Source organism: Amia ocellicauda, chromosome 6, assembly GCF_036373705.1.
Source record: "Amia ocellicauda isolate fAmiCal2 chromosome 6, fAmiCal2.hap1, whole genome shotgun sequence".
NCBI classification, from domain to species: Eukaryota; Metazoa; Chordata; class Actinopteri; order Amiiformes; family Amiidae; genus Amia; species Amia ocellicauda.
Genome location: NC_089855.1, coordinates 34,231,916 through 34,251,417, shown reverse-complemented (window position 1 = coordinate 34,251,417; position 19,502 = coordinate 34,231,916). Strand labels below are relative to the sequence as shown.

Below are 19,502 nucleotides of genomic sequence, written 5' to 3'. Positions count from 1 at the left end.
TTAAACGTCAAAGATGTCTATGCTTTTATTGTGCAAACTCGCAGACTTTCAGAAGATGCAAATATCCCTGTGCAAAGAATAACATAATAAACAAAAAAAAAAACATACTACTAAAACATAAAAGGTGTTTTCTGTTCTACAGAAGTACAAAAACTGTGAGCAAAGTGCATGTTAACAGGAGGAACAGAAGCATTACATAAAGAACACTATTATTCAAGGGATAAAAAGGTTTTACTTTGGATATTGCCCAAGGGCTAGTTAAAGAATATGGTGTTAAGGTGTTAGCACAAGCAGTTAGAATACAAGGGAAGAGAGAAGAGGCCCTGTGGCTGGTAAGTACCTTTTCAGCACATCAAACAAAAAAAACATGCATTAAAGAAAATCTGAGCCAGAAATTGTATTCATTATTATTAATTACGATTTCAATTGGTCAAGTTGACTTGTTAGGAAAAATAATGGTGGAGAGGAAGACAAATAATGCATGATGTGCATTGTGAAGCATTGATGCAACATAAAAGTTAAGGGCTGTTGGAAAGCTTTGTGTTTGCATGAATGTGTACTGTGGAAGACAACACATAGAAGAAAATAAATCCTACAGGAGAAAAAGAGATGCTGAATAAAAGACCACCAGCAAATCATCACTGATATGAATAGTTGACAAACGTGCTTGAAATAGGCAGCAGTACTGAAGCAACGTGCTAAATGCTGATGTGTAGTATCATCAAAGAATAGCAAGCTGATACCAAAGCAAAAATAGGTCCCACTAATCACTATAACAAAACACCCCTAGCAACAAATGTATAATTTCCCAAACAATTGTTTGTTAAAAAAAAAAAAGAATTTTATTTACAAGTTGCATGAAAATAGAAAACGTTTTCTTTGCAACATTAATGTTCAGTAATTATAAATAAAAAAAAATCAACAAGGTTGTATTTCCTGAGCTGACTGCACCATATTTGTTAAGGAGTTTGCTTAATATTAGCTGACAGATCCATGCTGGCGGTAAGACTTAAGCCAAAGAGTTTTAGGAATAAAATGGCAATTACCCAATGGCTTATGATCTCAATATGTGAATATGGGGCACTAGCCAGTCAGGAAAATCTAGCTACATTTGGCACAAAGTCATATTCGAATGCTTAAGCATTAAGAATTGATACTGGGAAGATAAGATTCCATAATCACACAAAACAAACAGATACAGACATTATAAACAATCTTCAGTTGATGTTCCCAAAAACGGACAGGAATGCACCAAAATGCCTCTGAAAAAAGCTGGTACATTCAGGTAGGAAAATGCAGGCCCCTGCTTTCAGAGAGTAAAGTTTCAGTCCACACAAGGTTATGTAAGGAAGACTTTCCACTGAAGACAACTGCCACCCTAGTTCTGCTTGTGGAAGATATGAGCATATAGGTGCCAAGCAGTGGAGGCACTTGTTGAGAAGAGCAAATACAAATCTGAAGGCGCCAAAGGCTGCTCTCAAAATCACAAGAGAATATTGCAGTCATGATACAAAAATGCAAACTAGTTTGGATACATTTCCCTTCATTAATTATTGTTGTTACCTACCCTGGGCTCTTGCATACAATATAACAGGCATGAAAATATAAATCCAACTGTCTTCACTGTTAAAAATGTACCCATTTAAAAATAAGAATACCACAGAGCATTTGATTCTTCTTAATTAACCTTTCATTAAAAAAAAAAAAAAAAAAAAACATTTTGCTGTTCTCCACCCATAAACATCAACAGTGTGGAAGTTTTTTTTACAGAAATTATTACTATTAGCAATGACTAGGTCTGTGCACATTTTGATTCAGTTTTTTGTAAAGTTACAAAAATAATAAAAATAGAAAAATATGTCCATTATAGATAGTGGAATTCTTTACATTCAGCATTTGTTTTGGTTGTCTTTCTCAGTTTTAAAGAAAGAGGTCAAAGAAGCACCCCCCCCAAAACCAAGTATGGTAACCAAGGGCTGCAATTCACCCCACAAGAGGCAGCATTGCAGTTGCTTATGTTCTACGTGTTGCTAGTTAATGTCACTTGATCCAACACTTGTTCCAAGATCTCATCAATGACATCGCTCTCGTAGTTCACTTGCTCCAAGTCCAGAGCTGGGACAAATGTCACCAGCAATTTCCCAATGCTCAAACGGAGATTTCGCAGCCTCCTGTGGGATAGAAAAGGGGAAGAGGAGACATGAGGACATTACAAAACCAATGGAGGTAAGAGTTAATTTTAGAAATCAGGTACAATCAAAACAAAATCATAGTTTAAGGGGACTATTTAGTGGGCACCCATACTATATAATAAAAATACACAAATGCGAGTCTGCATTCTCTCACATGAAGATCATAAAGTCCAAGTACAGATCTACCATGACAGATGACCACCTAGTGGCCTGCTTGAGGCTTGCAACCAGCTGCTACTGCCCTGACTATGAGAGACTAGGTGCCTGCTCCCAATGCCAGCGATCACACCTAGATAGGATATTAATTTATTTAAAATGTTCCAATATGGAAAACCTATTATTGGTCCACTGTAGTGTAAGAGTAGAGTCCTTTGATTTGATGTGTGAGTATAAACGTATGTATCACAGTGATAGGCCCACACTCCGTTTCATACGTTTCTTAACTGGGACTGGTAGATTTCATCAGGCTGGCAATTGAAAAAGTAGATCTCATGTCAAAAAAGGTTGGGCACCCCTGTACTAGAGTATGTCAATCTCATACCATGGATGACACAAAAATCCACCTGTCTAGGATAGAGGACTTGTAATTAAACTATTCATGCTACCGTGAAGATCGTAATCGATTGTACAAATCATATAATTAATGCTGATATTACCATTATTGTTATGATTAATTGCTCTAATAACAGTAGTAGTAGTATGTGTATGTATGTGACAGCATAGCAATTTCCATTATTGCTTTTCTAAGCCTATATAAGCACTATAGCTACTGATAGTTAATGGAGCAGAGAGGGAAGGCACTTGATAAAACTTATCAAGTACACAACATGCACAAGAAAGCACACAATATGCATTGTCCTTAATCAAATGATTTCTTAAAAATACATTGCTAAAATGCATCCTGCACATTTTCCATAGTTTTGAACACAAGCACTTTGTTGCAATAACATCAGAAAAACATATATATATATATATATACACACACATACATACACACACACACACACACACACACCGATCAGCCATAATATTATGACCACTGACAGGTGAAGTGAATAACACTGATAATCTCGTTATCATGGCACCTGTCAGTGGGTGGGATATATTAGGCAGCAAGTGAACATTTTGTGCTCAAAGTTGATGTGTTAGAAGCAGGAAAAATGGGCCTGCGTAGCCGCAGACCAGTCAGGGTGCCCATGCTGACCCCTGTCCACTGCCTATAGCGCCTACAATAGGCACGTAAGCATCAGAACTGGACCACGGAGCAATGGAAGAAGGTGGCCTGGTCTGATGAATCACGAGTTCAAGGTGTTGACATGGCCTCCAAATTCCCCAGATCTCAATCCAATCGAGCATCTGTGGGATGTGCTGGACAAACAAGTTCAATCCATGGAGGCCCCACCTCGCAACTTACAGGACTTAAAGGATCTGCTGCGAACGTCTTGGTGCCAGATACCACAGCACACCTTCAGAGGTCTAGTGGAGTCCATGCCTCGACGGGTCAGGGCTGTTTTGGCGGCAAAAGGGGGACCTACACAATATTAGGCAGGTGGTCATAATGTTATGGCTGATCAGTGTATATATATGAGGGGGAATGGAAAAATATTAAATGTCCTGTGTGAAACTTGCGAATTGCAAGTTGTTCTTTCTTGACATACCAGATGTTGTTTGTTGGATATACAGTCTTATCACAAGGTCGACACTGACTAGAATAGTTGGATAGAACACACCATATACGGAATAGTTTTTCTTTGATTAAATGTCTCATGACAATGACTCCCCACATGGTGTGTGTGTGTGTGGTTGGGGGGGGGGGAGGGAGTGGGAGATTGGAGATTTACTGCATGTATTCTGAGTGTTGCTGTTCCATGACATTAACAAAATCTACATCGAATTTCATTAACATGGCTAGGGATATACGTGACTACTTTTCTGAATTAGATAGCTGCATTATTACAACCAGAAGGGAGGTTTTCAATGTAAACCATGTGGAATGTGTATATTGACATGTCATGTTTGTGCCCCCCACTCCCCACTATTTGAGAATGACTACCAACCACAAGGGAGATTTTCACATTCACATTTGCCATTTAGCTAATAACATATTGGGATTATGTATTGCTAACAGGAGGGACTGATGAGGGTGAATGGAAAAATACCATATGAAATATCCCACATGAAACTTTGCTGAATTGCATGTTTCTCTTTCTTAAACTACAAGTGGGTCTTTGTTCTTATCACAAGGTCGACACCAACTAGCAGTGTTGGCTAGGATAGACTGAATACAAAATTGTTTCTTTGTTTTCTTGATTAAACATCTGATGAAAATTAATCCTCACATATGGTGGGGGGGATTTAATACATGTATTCTGATTGTTGCTTTTCAAGTATAAATTGTATAAATCTTGACACCACAAGGTTGTAAGACGGGGGATTCCCTTGTGCACATTGAATAAAGAGCTTATCCCTGCACTTCTCGAGTCTGATTTTAAGTACATACAGACAGGTGATAGATTAAAGGAAAGACCTATAAACAGGTGTACTGCATGATACAATTACCCAATTTCTTCTTAGCAGACACCCTCATCCAGGGTGTCTTACAATTGTTAGAACATATCACATTATTTTGACCCATTTATACAGCTGGGCAATTACTAGAGCAATCTAGGTAAGGTACCTTGCTCAGTCACAAGGGTAACAACAGCAGTGCCCCGACCTGAGGATTGAACCCACAATCCTCCACTCAAGAGTCCAGAGCCCTAACCACTACTCCACACGGCTGCCTATACAATTAAGCAATTAACATCCTATCATGCTCTGTATAAAAATGCTGAGCAGGCCGAGCTGACCTCAACTTTGGATCAAGATGGCAAGAGGAAAGGATCTAATTGAATTTGAAAGAGGGGTCATTATTGGGGCATGAACGGCAGGAGCTTCAGTCACAAAGACTACTCAACTGGATAGTATTTCAAAAGGAACAGTGAGTAAAGTTACATCTGCATGTAGATCTATGGGAAACTCATCAGTAAATAGGGTTGGAAATCGTGGGCGAAAGTGCACATTCGATGACCATGATGCTCGTGCATTACTCCAATACGTAAGAAAAAACAGAAGAGCAACTCTTTCCCAGGTGACTGAGAATCTCAATGCAGGACGTGATCAGACTGTGTCAGCAGGCACTAGTCTACAGAGATGTGGAAAAAATTGATATAGTCAAATGAGTCATCCTTCACCATATTCTCTAAAAGTAGGCGAGTGCATGTGTGGTGACACCAAGAGAACAGTACAGGCCTGACTGCTTGACCCCTGCAGTGAGGTGGTCTGGAGGCTCTTATGCTGGGGGGGGGGGGGAAATTTTCCTGGCATGGTTTGGGTCCACTTGTCCCCTTAGAGGGAAGGGTCACTGTAAATCATTACAAAGTTATCCCGTTACGTTCAGCTTTATCCTATGGATAAACATTTCTATTCTGATGGGAGTGGTCTGAGTATGAAAATGATGTGAATCATATGCTATGGCCTTTGCAGTCACCATATCTCAATCCAGTTGAACATGTATGAGAGACTGTGGACCACTACCATCATCAAAACACCAAATTAGGGATTATATTTTGGAAGAATGGTGTTCTCATCCCAGTTTTGGATTATTATTTATTTTTAGAAAATTAAAAAATATATATATAAATAAAAGTACCATTGAGGAACAATTACTTGTAAAACTACATGTTCATTATATTGTCAATGTTAACAGCGATTTTTCTCTATTTTGTATATTCCAAGTAGTAGGATTTTAACATTGTATTACTTTGTGAGGAAGTAACATTTTTTGAAAGCCGTGGCAGCAATCTGAATAAATTGTGACCTATACTGTAAATCGCCAGTTACATCTAGAATATATACATCACAATATATTTTTGGCCCACCCTAACACATACTGCCAGTATTCAAAAACATTGCCTACCAGGTGTCCTCTTGGGATGTCTTTGCTTCCTCCTCGGCAACGGTGGAACTGCAGGTTCCGTTTTCTGTCCTCCTCTCAGTCTCCGAGGTCAGCTTATCAATGGCTCTCTTCAGCTTTTCACACTCTGAAGCCATCTGCACTTTCTCTGCCTCCAGTGTTTCAAGCTACACAAGAGTGGAACAGCAATGCAAATCTATTAGTTAGGATTTGAGGCAAAAATTATAGGAGTCTTGTACCATCATCAATAAACCAATGGTTCTAATCAATTTGAGACTTTTACACAATTTTGTAGGACAAATGAAAACAAAAAGGTACTTGCATCCTTCACTTAAACTATTGTGCATAATAACCTAATAATGCCACTTGATCCTTCTCAGATGAAATATTACAAATTCTGCTTTGATTCCTCGTTTCCTTACAGTGAGGGAAAAAAGTATTTGATCCCCTGCTGATTTTGTACGTTTGCCCACTGACAAAGAAATGATCAGTCTATAATTGTAATGGTAGGTGTATTTTAACAGTGAGACACAGAATAACAACAAAAAAATCCAGAAAAACGCATTTCAAAAAAGTTATAAATTGATTTGCATGTTAATGAGGGAAATAAGTATTTGATCCCCTATCAATCAGCAAGATTTCTGGCTCCCAGGTGTCTTTAATAAAGGTAACGAGCTGAGATTAGGAGCACTCTCTTAAAGGGAGTGCTCCTAATCTCAGCTCGTTACCTGTATAAAAGACACCTGTCCACAGAAGCAATCAATCAATCAGATTCCAAACTCTCCACCATGGCCAAGACCAAAGACCTGTCCAAGGATGTCAGGGACAAGACTGTAGACCTACACAAGGCTGGAATGGGCTACAAGACCATCGCCAAGCAGCTTGGTGAGAAGGTGACAACAGTTGGTGCGATTATTCGCAAATGGAAGAAACACAAAATAACTGTCAGTCTCCCTCGCTCTGGGGCTCCATGCAAGATCTCACCTCATGGAGTTTCAATGATCATGAGAACGGTGAGGAATCAGCCCAGAAATACACGGGAGGATCTTGTTAATGATCTCAAGGCAGCTGGACCATAGTCACCAAGAAAACAACTGGTAACACTACACCCTGAAGGACTGAAATCCTGCAGCACCCGTAAGGTCCCCCTGCTCAAGAAAGCACATGTACAGGCGTTTGCCAATGAACATCTGAATGATTCAGAGGAGAACTGGGTGAAAGTGTTGTGGTCAGATGAGACCAAAATCAAGCTCTTTGGCATCAACTCAACTCGCCGTGTTTGGAGGAGGAGGAATGCTGCCTATGACCCCAAGAACACCATCCCCACCGTCAAACATGGAGGTGGAAACATTATGCTTTGGGGGTGTTTTTCTGCTAAGGGGACAGGAAAACTGCACCGCATCAAAGGGACGATGGACGGGGCCATGTACCGTCAAATCTTGGGTGAGAACCTCCTTCCCTCAGCCAGGGCATTGAAAATGGGTCGTGGATGGGTATTCCAGCATGACAATGACCCAAAACACACAGCCAAGGCAACAAAGGAGTGGCTCAAGAAGAAGCACATTAAGGTCCTGGAGTGGTCTAGCCAGTCTCCAGACCTTAATCCCATAGAAAACGTCTGACCTCTGTGATTGCCAACAAGGGTTTTGCCACCAAGTACTAAGTCGAAGGGATCAAATACTTATTTCACTCATTAACAAGCAAATCAATTTATAACTTTTTTGAAATGTGTTTTTCTGGATTTTTGTTGTTGTTATTCTGTCTCTCACTGTTAAAATACACCTACCATTAAAATTATAGACTGATCATTTCTTTGTCAGTGGGCAAACATACAAAATCAGCAGGGGATCAAATACTTTTTTCCCCTCACTGTATATGGAGTGGTTATTCTCCCAGAAAATAACGTGTGCATCAGATTCAGATAAACCTCTCTATAAAGAAAATGGGGTGCTATGCGTTTAATGTTTAAAGCGTCTACTAAAAAATAAGAATAATTGGATTCTCATTTGTTTCTAATAAGGAAACATGCTCTGTTAGTCAAACTGCTCCCAAACACTTCTCAAAATCATCTCTGTCGAGGACTTACTTTAATTTTGCATTTATCTCTCTCTTCATTGCTCTTGTCCAGGTTTCTTAAAAGAGAATCCAGCTGGAGGGCCAAGTCGTCAACGTCACTTTGGTTCGTGCTGCACTTGGCTTGTTCTGCCTCCAGGGCTTCGCACCTCTTTCTCAGCTTCTCCACTTCCTTTTGCGACTGCTCATACAGCTTCTGCGTCTCGCTTGGCTCTGCGCTGTACTTGTCTAAAAAGGGCTCTGATGTCAGGCACTCTCTTGCATCCTGCTGGTCTGTCTCTGTAGCCTTATGGCACACTTCTTTCTTCACGTACTTTCCTGTCAGCTGCTGAACCTCCTTCTCTAAATCCACCACCAGGCATGTGAGCCTGTGGACCTCCTCTTGGTAGCTGTCCCTTTCCTGTGCCGTGGTCTGCATCAGTGTCATCAGCTCATCCTGCTGCCTCTGGGCCTCCTCCAGAGCCTTCTGCAGATCTTTCTTTTGGCTCTTGGCCTCTTCCAGTACCTGCTTCAGCTCCTCCATGGCAACAGCCGTCTCCTCCTGCTGCATTGGCAACCCGTTGGTTTCCACTGGCTCCTCAGGAAGGCTTTCCTCCCGTTTCAATGGGGCTTTGACCTCAGTCTGGGTTGTTGTGGATACTTGCAGTTCGAGAGGAGGAGTAGCCGAGGTGGAGGGGGAGGATGGTGGGGGGGCAGTGATGGTTTCATTTGGCGTCTCTAAGCCAGCATCTTCGCTGCACTCCATGCGCAGGCCAGTGTTCTCCATGCTGTCTCTGCACTCCACTTTGACCCTGGCCAGGTCAAAACTGGCAGCCGGTTTCGGGGTACTCTTGGCTTCAACGATCATAATATCTGTGTCGTTTTCTGAAGTTCCGGCAGCCGCCACACTATTGTGAATACCATTTATCTTTGCTTTCTTGCTTTCTGAGCTGCCTGAGGCCACCGGCATTGTGCGTTTTATCCTGAAATGGAAAAAGTATAGTTTTTTATCTCAGCAAAAGGCACTGGAGATATTGCTTCTGAATTGGGGAGATAGATTCCAAATAAAAATATCCATCCACTTTCAGTAACTGCTTCTTCCACTACAGGGTCACAGGGAGTCACAACCTAAATTGGCCAGCACAGAGCACAAGCAGGGTACACCCTGGCACCAGTTAAATAGAAAAATTCTGATTTCAAATAATTAATTTCAGCGGACTATAGTATTCTTTCAAAGAGAACAAGTTCAAAGATGGCAATGCTAATGTGCTTTCCACACACACACAATCACTTGACAGCCTAAGAACAGAGCAGGCTGGCTGAGCAACATCTACTGAGCAACAAAGGACAAACAACTGGTCTTTGGCTTGAGATTCCCTCAATGTAGCTATTTGCACTGAAACATGACTTCATTGACTGGTCCAAGGTCTCAATGCAGTTCAACCTAGCTTGCCTCATAATGGACAAGACAACCTCATCCTCCATGACTACATTCATCTCCTGTCTTTAGGGATATAATTCCAATGAATTTGAATTTCCAAAGCAGGAAAAAAAAAAATTTACTCACCAGTCAGAAGAACAGTTTTAATACAAAATATTTTACAGTTTCTCCAATTTCAACAATTTGTGGGGGGCTTGTTACAAACATTTTGTGTGAGTAGATAAGCAGTATGTTTATCACAGGAACTATACAACAAATATATGCTACCTTCACTCAAGAGTAAATTCCTTACCTGCTTGGGAAAATCACATCCTAAGTCTCCAAGTATCTAAGATCAGACTGTGGTACATGCTGAGTTTTTCATTATCTAAGTCAAGTATAATGCGATCAAGTGAACTCAATCTTAAACCCGTCACAACAGACTAAGCAATCAAAATCAAAATTATAATATCATGAAATAATGTAATATAAAAAACACTTCAAACAGGGGTGGGGGTTGCCTCCTTCTGTAGCACACTTACCTTGGACCTGCAGCTGACAGAGAGCGGACATCTGTGATCTTTGGCATGTTGTTCATGTTGTTGCCACTGCCAGAGGGGACATCGGGATTGGGGATTGCAGACATTGTGACTTGGATATTCTGCAGGTGAAAAATTTGTATAATCCTGGTTCAAACTATCACTTGGATTAGCCTGTTAAAACCTAATGACATTTAAGGTTAAAATAATATGCATAAACTGAATCTGTAATGGGTTACAAAAGGGGCTTGTGAACACTGGTGAAACCAACATCAGCAGGTAACATTCTAACAACTCAGGATTACAAACACTGGTAATTGTCAGAACATATAATATAGTCTACTATAGGTCAAGCACTGTTAGTTAAATGTAAAGTTTATGTATTATGTATCTATTATTTTTGGTACCGGGCTACACCGGGACTGCTAAATCCTGTGTGAGTGAGCAAGAATAAGCCTACATTTTCACGCAATTGCCTCTTCAGCTCATTGTGCTTCAACTGAAGAATGTGGTTCTGCTCATTGACATATCTGTCCATTTCTGCTTTTTTCCTTGCATCCTCCATCTGAAAAACAGAGACAATGATTACATCAGAGTACAAAGGGCTGCAAATCCAGTAATCCACTTTGCAAGTCTATATGAAAGACTCTTGTATTGAGTAATGAAAAGAAGGGACTAATTAAACTATCCCTAACAACTAAAGATACAGTAGGTCATTAAATTGAGGAATTGACTTAATTTATGGCCACTTTTAGTGAGGATTGCCAGCATAGGCAGGGTACCTTCAGTTACAAAACCAGCACAGCTAGTGAATGTGTGCCTCTAGTAATTCAGATAAGTTCCCACTTATTCACACTAAATCCCATAATTCTCAGTTTAACATCTTCACAGCTTCAGTGTGAATGTGAGCACAAGCAGTACAATTAAACATAGCTCTCCACTCTTGCCTTCATATGTGAAATGCAGCAATTACATTATCCCTGACCTTTAACATTTCCACACTGGAAAGGATACTAGGTGAGGAACGTCTCCAAAAAGTAAGGGTTTACGTTAGCCGGCAAATGCCAGCGTTTCACCGGTATCACGTGCAGTTGTCCGGCAGATGAAAATATCAACAGCCAAAATGTCCGGTGGGAATTATGCCAAATAAATAAACACATAAATTGATTAAAAGCAAATTAAATTGCTTAATATTGTGTGACCTATAAGATATGTTGCAGCGAGCCTCCACTACAGTAAGACATTACTGAGTGTTTGGTCATGTGACTAAATCTATCCTGACTGGGCAAAGCTGGGAAAGATTGCCAGCAGAATTCCTTTTTCCAGTGTGCCTGCAGAACGTGGAATCTCACTCCAGAACAGGATAAAAACAGCCCTGAGAAGCCACCGCCTCACTGAGGAAAAGGTGACAAGGTTGATGAGAACTGTAAGGGGTTGGATGGCTTCAAGTTTGCACAAGCAGTGGAGCACTTCAAAATAAATAAATTCAGACCGACCAGCCTATTATTTCATTTTTTATACCTAATTGGATTGGAATGCAAAGAGACATACATTTAATGTAGGCTAATGTCTTCATTTAATTAATAGCAAGGCTATTTATTTTATTTTATTGTTGCAGCCTATATGCTCAGTTCACAAAGTTTGTGAAGAGTTCATTCTGCTGACTACTTCAAATTTGTTGGATCATAGCGTTTGTTTTTTATTGCTGTTTAAATGTAGGCTATTATATAGCTATTTAAAACATATGTCCGGTAGTTGTTCTATATGGCCAAAATTCTGGAATATTAACGGCCATATTGGCCATCAAAAAAAAAAAAGTCTAGCATTAACTCTGAATACACAGTCTTCTTACCTGCCGTCTAGTCCTCTCTTCTTTCATCTTAGCAATTCTCTCACTTAAAACAAAACCCAAACAGTTATTACCAAAAAATGTATACATTTAAAAAATAACAAATGATTCTTATAGTGAAAAGCAGTAACATCTACAATGTGAAAACCAAGATTATCTGAATTCAAGGAAATAAATCTGTAAGTTGGGCCAAGTATTCCAGACAACTATGGAACAACAAATGTAAGACGCCACTGTGCCTTCTCTATAGAAGAAAAGGCACAGTAAAAACAGGTGCACAACTCCATGTTAACAGTAAATGTATCTGTCTGGTTTCTTCCTGGACTACCATTTGGTTTTTGTGAATTTGCTTACTGTTGTTTGTAGGTTTTCTCATAAGTGGGATGGTCGTTATCATCATCTTCAGGCTCTTCTGGAACCTCACAGCTCCTGGAAGAATAGGTTACATAAAGTTATTTATTATTTGAAAATAGATTCTACTTTTCATTTGGCTATAGAATGTTGAATGTGAGTTTTGATTGAATCAATTTCATTAACCAAAGATATTAAAATATAATTATTATTTTTTTTTAGAAAAAATGAATTGTAAACTCAATTAAAGTGGTTAAATGTGCATGGAAAGCACCTGGACATTGCCTGCTCAAGTTCAAACTTGTGTTCTCTGAAAGATACATTTTTCAAATAAAACTAAAAATTAAAAAATAAAAAGAGCATGTGTGATATGAAACAGAAATTAAAACCCAGATTTAAAACTAGGGTACTAACTTCCCACTGTTTATTTCCCTTATTGCTACTAACCTTTGAAACTTAATGAGTTGTCATTAACATATACCTGCAACCTAATAAAGAGATTGTTTTTCTGTGGCGAATAATTTGGGGGGGTGGGCAGGGAGCTAAGGAGAAACAGAATTGGAGCCTCAATACATAAAAACAAATACATAAAGTCTTAAAATGTGAACATGGTGAGAGCCATTACACACATGATCATGAAACGGCTCCAGTACGGTGGCTGCATGTAGTAGCACTATATTTGTTGGGAGAACTCTTTCCTTTTCAATATGAGCAATAACGGGGTTACCTGAACTGGGGATCAGGGTTCATTCTACAGTACCACTTGTCAGGTAGCTTGTCTATGCCATCAGGGAGTTTCCTCCACTTCAAACAGTCATCACATTGAACCCAGTTCTGATCGGGTCGCTTCCTGGAAGAGAAACAACACTTAATTTAACCTTCTAATTTTAATCCATCGGAATAAATGCTAAGGCATGAAAAGTGGATGGACTTCACACAAGATGTGGGGGTCTGGCACATTTATTATAACCTTTTCCTGAAATGGGCTCTGCTGGCTGTCCGGGTTCCAATCAGGTACACAGAGCAAATTTAGCCAATTTCATGCTGCTGTCTGCAGTAATACACAATATACCTTGGCCAAAAAAAAAAAAATCTTAAAACTACAATTTACCTCCTAAGAGAACTATGGAACTGCAAGTTTTCTTTCAGTGACTTCAGAAATATATTTACTGGCCTAAATAATCTAGGAACTGAACAGTAGCATAACACACTTATTGTCTCATAGTTGTCACCCTTAATAACAGTTTGCATATTTAAACAAACTTGACACTTACTGTGTATCTTCAACCGGCACTGTGTTCGGATCATTTGCATTACGCTTGAACCGGATTTCTTTCCAGTAATCCATAAGTTTTGAGCCCAAATTTTGAATAGTTTTCCTGGAAAAAATAAACATACCTAATAGTTAGAGGTGTATTACAACTAACACCATCTAAAAGAATTGTATTTGCATCGATTTAAACTTTGTTCTTTTGTAAATTATCAGATTCACTACTTATTCCTGTGGGTACCTGTGGATGAGACTAAATATAATTTCTGGTGATTTCTAAAATCACCTTATGGCCTTATAAAATCATCCCTCTGGCAATGCAAATCAGAGAAATATCTTTGAATCTCATTTGCATTACAGGACATAGGCTGATTATACTCAGGACCTTTTGAAAGCATTAAATAGATTAATTTATGTTATAGTTAATTCCTGTTTTGTGGAGATTTAAAAACATAGGTATTTTCACACACAACAACAATTATCAATGTGGTTAATTCGATCATAGTCACTTGTATGTTAAGAAAAATACTACCGTATCTGTTCTCACTTTACATAAGAATGAAAGCCACTGACCTTACATTATTAAAACAAAAGGTATATAAATTACATACATAAACCTTTCATTCTTGTTTTTGTCCCATTTTCAGGATTCCAAAAGCAAACAGTGCATATTCTGCAATTCTAATAAATAGGAAAGCAATTAGAAAGCAACTGTAACTGATAACACACAATTACCTGTACTCATCGGTGTAGTCAAAATCTTGTTTATTGTGAGTCGGCTTCAGAAAATTGCACTCAATGACTCCAATCACCCCCACACCCATATTGTTTGCCTGCAGAGAATAAAAAAAATAGGTAGAAAAATCATTGCATCAATAATTCAGAACCATTACTTAGACCCAGTACAGAGCTGCATCCAGTTCTAGCGGTGCCTGCCCATTTAGAGCATGTGGACTCAGTGTCTACATAATAAACGTTAATGCTGATTAAATTAACATTAATTCTTTGTGTTAAAATGACATGCAGAATTTCCATACAGCTGCTAGTGATGTGATGCTGTCCTCCTACTGCGAGTCTCTGAACACTGCTGCTTGCCTTTGCTTTAGTAACCCAGACGTTTTAAACATACTGATACCTTGTTTTATTTAATTTAACTTCCCAAATACTCAAAAAACCTTTAACAATGCCCGACATGAAGAAGTAGATGCAAGACAGCACTTGTGAAGTACTTTGTTGTAAATGCATAGAGACATTATATGTAATGTTAGACTGATTGATAAATGTGAATGTGAGATTTGTTTTCAGTAAGGTGAAGCAAGTGAATCACATACCTTGAGCTGGCATCCCACTCTCTCGTAAGCTTTAATGAGCCTGTTCCTGTGGTACATCATTATTCCATACTGCTCCTTGCTTTTTGTGTTGTATCCGAATGTTATCCGGATATTTCTGTTATTCTAACACTGGAGTTGAGGAGGAACCAGACTGTTTATTTTGAGTCAATATGACTGAATACGCATCTGTTTTAATATGTCATTAAATGATTACATGTGCTTATGTTGTTGTTGCCTGGACTATTCCTTGTGAATGTCCAAGGATGAAAAAGAGGGAGACATAGAGTTGTCCAATTTCATGTTTTTCTTATTCTTATGTCAAATGCTTGTACTTGATGTTATATATAACCTTTGAATGATATAATCCGGTTGATATTTTAATTGTATGAGGTTTATGAAAAAAGTAACTACCATAAATCATTTTAAAACAAGACAGACGGCTTTACCCAAAATAGGTGTAAACTACATTACTCTAAATCATGACAGCCTCTCTTATCATTAGCCGACTGACATTTCGTACTTCTGCAAATGCTACAAAACTGCAGTGTCAGGTACAAGAAAGAGCTAATTGGAAATTTGACCAAGATTGCTTGTGCCATTTTGACCCTGTACACAAAATGCAGAAGTCACAATAATATAATCTTGTCTGTCAAATAGTGGTTGGTCTATAAAAATCCACATATGGATTGTTGTTCACTAAACCAGGTGAAACTGTGTGTATACATGTCTGTCAAATCACGGCCTCAAAAAGTTAGTTTCGCATATTTAAGGCTTGCCCTTGGCTGTCCAAAGGCCTTTGTAATAAAATGAAAAATACTGTTGATTCCAGAAGAAAAAGTATTTATACACAATGAGATCAAGGAACATGTTATTTTTTCTTTATATGTCAATGTGCCAGTAAATTAACTTCTTTACCACTAAATTCAGGCAAGAACTGTATGTCTCCATCTTTCACAGATTACACTTGCAGGTTATGGAGCTGGCAAAGATGCTGCTATTTAAACATGAAGAACAGTTTCTTATTGTTACAGTGAAAAAGGAAAGCAACATCCTTTAATAATCTGAGCAAATCTTACCTGTTAAAAACACACGAATCACAACATGTAAATTTAAGCATTAACAATATACAGGTCTGTGATCTTTATCGGATAAGTAAATTAATACCTTACAATATGGGGAGTCTTCTTGACAACTTGTAAAAAATCATAAGCCTAGAACTTGATACAAGGATAAAATCAATCAAATGAAAATGCTCATGAATGGTTTTACATAATTCTGCTCCTTTATATTGCATTCCCTCTGCTGCACTTGACTGTGGCTTACTGGCTCAGCCTATAATATCAGTATGCATGACCAGAGCAGCTTTGAATCTGATGTCACCAATAACACATGCCAAATATGCATCTTCCTTTTCAAAGAACAACTCATTAATGCACATTTGCTATGGACTTGCTACGGACATCCGGATTCCAAAACTAAAAATAAAAACTAAATGGAGAACAAGGTAGCAATGTACCTATTGTGTGTATTACAAAGGATACCAGAAATGATGGTCTGTAAATGTCTCTCTCAATGTATGCCAGGCTTTTGGAAATCAGCTGGGTTTTCACCTTCTGTCCTCTTAGAATGATCTGCATTCGGGGTTTCAAGTATAAAATACTGCAGTAGGCCTGGAAAAGGTTTACAAGAAACCAGAAATAGTGGGGGGAGGGGAAAACACAAACACATTTAATGAAATCTGTATAGAAAAATGTACCTAACCAAGCAATTCTGTAACACTTAATTGGAATGGAGGCTGGGTAGCTATAGTCAATTTTGACCATACTATCCTCTGTTCTTTATATAAATAGTCTCTCAACTGCACTATATATATATATATATTTTTTTAATTAAAATTCTATTTAGACAATGTCTTGGAAATCTACCAAATAATGGTAAAGCGGATGAAAATAGAAAAATGAAATAAGATTCATAAAGTAATAAAGTTCTGCTAATCCCCCTCATGGAAGGCTCTTTAATAGGGACTTGCTTTTCCTTCTTTAAAGCATCTGTCCGGTTGTCCTTACCCGCAGTGAGTAGTCACTCTCTGGTACCGACTGCTCCATCCTCTCCTGTTTCTTATATTTCTCGCTGGTGTTTTCCAAAATGTCAGCCGGTATCCGTATGTCGTACTTGTCTGTATCAAAATCAAATTCTGTCTTCCCGTTTGACATCCTAGACAATTATGGGAAAACTCGTATTACCGTGATCTAAAATCTCACAATGTACTTTTTCAGTGTCTCCACCACTCAGACCTACCACTCACAGACAGAATTTCTAACAGAAACCGTGTTTTTTGTGACACAAGTAAAGAGCCAAGTCAAATTATTAACATACAACCCATCTTCATTATTAATTCCCAGATAGACAGGACAGTGGCAGAAAGATGAGCTGGCATAGAGCACTTTAGCAGAACGGTTAAAACTGGTGATATGCAGCTGGTGCAAAGCTGTATCTAAAATTACAACTGCCTGCATCTTTTGAAGACAAAGAAATACATATAAAGAGCTCTGTGTATACCATTTTATGATATTTTTTAAATTACTCCTAACACAATGCACATTTTTGCCTCATTCTTCCAACACAGTCAGTAAAACAAAAATCAGTTTGGCAACGTACTTCCTTAAATTCCAAATGATAACTCTGGTTCCACAAGGGCCCATGATGGCCATCAGCTCTTCTGTCAGCTCAAAGTCGGTGCGGAACAGAGAATGTTTTAGGATGGCATTCAGGCTGGCTTTGCCTTGGTCGTTTATTCTGCGTAAGGGCTGGAGTTAAGGACTTAAACACTGCAAACTTCAGTCAGAAAACATGAGCTAGGTACTACTCTTTGGCATTACATTGTACCTTCTTGGTCAAAATCTAAAAAATAAATAAAAAAACAGCTGTTTTCCAAATACAAACATAATTAGCTACAGGCCACATTTGTTTTTGTTTCTAAAGACATACAAACAATGCACATAGCATGTATGTCCTTAGACCATGTGGGAATTTCTGGGAAATAGATAGAATACCTTAGTAAAAATAACGACTGGCAGGTTATGATATCAGCCAATCAAATGAACTATGATTTGGTTGGTTATGGAAGTCATTAGAATAAGCAGAGCTACAAGTTTTCAAAGAACGTTTTAAAAATAGACTTGAGGATCATTCTTCATCTTGGAAGTGACATGTTGACTATCATAAATGGAAAAGCTACCTTAATTCAAATTCTGATTGCATTGCCATGTGTTCTCCACATTAGCAATAAAACAGGCACAGGTAGGAGGTTTAAGACTGTAATGGGACTGCTCTGTAAAGTACATAGAACATATGTGTCAAGGCTATAACCTCATGCTCCTCAGAAAGAGCTGAGATGATTGTAGTACCAACACCTACACCTACAACTACTGAGTCAAGATTATATGGAAATTAAGTTGACAATTGAAAGGATATGACTCTTCTGACAGTAAGTAATAATTGGAACCACAATATGCTCTGCCTTGATGTTCTCCAGGTACGTCTGTGACAGGAGCCCCACACACATTGTTGTGCCATTCTTAGTGAACACAATGGCATCTCTGCCCAAGCGCATGGACCCCGATTTAAAGCCATTCCCGTACAAGCCAACTGGGACATGGCCATTTATGGTTTGTTTATCACTGAAGCCAAAACTAGAGAGAAGAAAAAACATATTAGACTGGTGACTCACTAAGAGATTTTTTTGTTATTTAAAATGTTAATTGTGCATTTAAGTAATACCTGCTAAAAAAAAGAGATATAACTGGGCTTCTACAAAAGAATATGAAAAGGAACAGAGACCTTGGGCTAAATTCATCCAACTTTGACCACTGCCCTGGTTAACACATGCTTCTTCAAAATGAGGGTGGGAAGCAAAAAAGGACATGCCATCAATATGAAAAATAAATCACAATCATCTTACATGTTCATAGGTAGATGATACATTAGTACAACATTTTAAATGCCCATAAGATCTCAGTCAAATTTTTTCAATTCTTCTTCACGGCTGATACAGATTTCTTAACCATGACCAACCTCAGCATTTTATGCATTTTATCCCAATTCATGCCATTCCCATTGTCCATGAATATCAGACATTCCTTGTCCCTTATCAGTGTCTTGTCTATCCATAGTTGCTGGGCGTTCACATCTGGATCATAGGCATTGTCTGGGGAGAGAAAAAAAAAAAGTGTTTTGTAAATCCATTTAACGTGTAACATCTGCAATATTTAATTCCCCATATACTCACAATGCTATTTAATAGTAAATACTGGGGATAACCATATATTTCTACCATAAGAGGTTTTCTTTGTATAACCAAAGTGGCCTGCAGGTTTAATCATTTAACCTTAAGAGAGATTTGTATGAGATTCAGTTATCCCTTTATGAGGACTGTCTGGAAATAATACATGTGAACAATTCCTCTTGTTGGTAGTGACAACAGCACAATACATATATAATCCACATGAACATTTCAAAAGACAAACCTGCAGGAATTTGTTTT

At 38.5% G+C, this 19,502-nt stretch overlaps 1 protein-coding gene across 1 annotated transcript in view; it reads right to left on the bottom strand.

Annotated features, from left to right (window-relative positions):
- Positions 1 to 826: 826 nt before the first annotated feature.
- The window catches only part of LOC136751412 (MORC family CW-type zinc finger protein 3), a 54,651-nt gene continuing 35,975 nt past the window's right edge, over positions 827 to 19,502 (bottom strand). Inside the window, exons 3-18 of the mRNA XM_066707019.1 lie at positions 19,034 to 19,166; positions 18,435 to 18,651; positions 17,618 to 17,760; positions 17,026 to 17,173; positions 16,501 to 16,629; positions 14,960 to 15,082; positions 14,364 to 14,461; positions 13,633 to 13,737; positions 13,086 to 13,208; positions 12,362 to 12,436; positions 12,011 to 12,053; positions 10,619 to 10,723; positions 10,162 to 10,280; positions 8,234 to 9,182; positions 6,151 to 6,314; positions 827 to 2,171 (exon numbers count right to left, since the gene is read on the bottom strand). Of these exons, the coding sequence (XP_066563116.1) occupies positions 2,021 to 2,171; positions 6,151 to 6,314; positions 8,234 to 9,182; positions 10,162 to 10,280; positions 10,619 to 10,723; positions 12,011 to 12,053; positions 12,362 to 12,436; positions 13,086 to 13,208; positions 13,633 to 13,737; positions 14,364 to 14,461; positions 14,960 to 15,082; positions 16,501 to 16,629; positions 17,026 to 17,173; positions 17,618 to 17,760; positions 18,435 to 18,651; positions 19,034 to 19,166 (2,825 nt within the window). The 3' untranslated portion in view covers positions 827 to 2,020. The remainder of the gene's footprint in view (positions 2,172 to 6,150; positions 6,315 to 8,233; positions 9,183 to 10,161; positions 10,281 to 10,618; positions 10,724 to 12,010; positions 12,054 to 12,361; positions 12,437 to 13,085; positions 13,209 to 13,632; positions 13,738 to 14,363; positions 14,462 to 14,959; positions 15,083 to 16,500; positions 16,630 to 17,025; positions 17,174 to 17,617; positions 17,761 to 18,434; positions 18,652 to 19,033; positions 19,167 to 19,502) is intronic.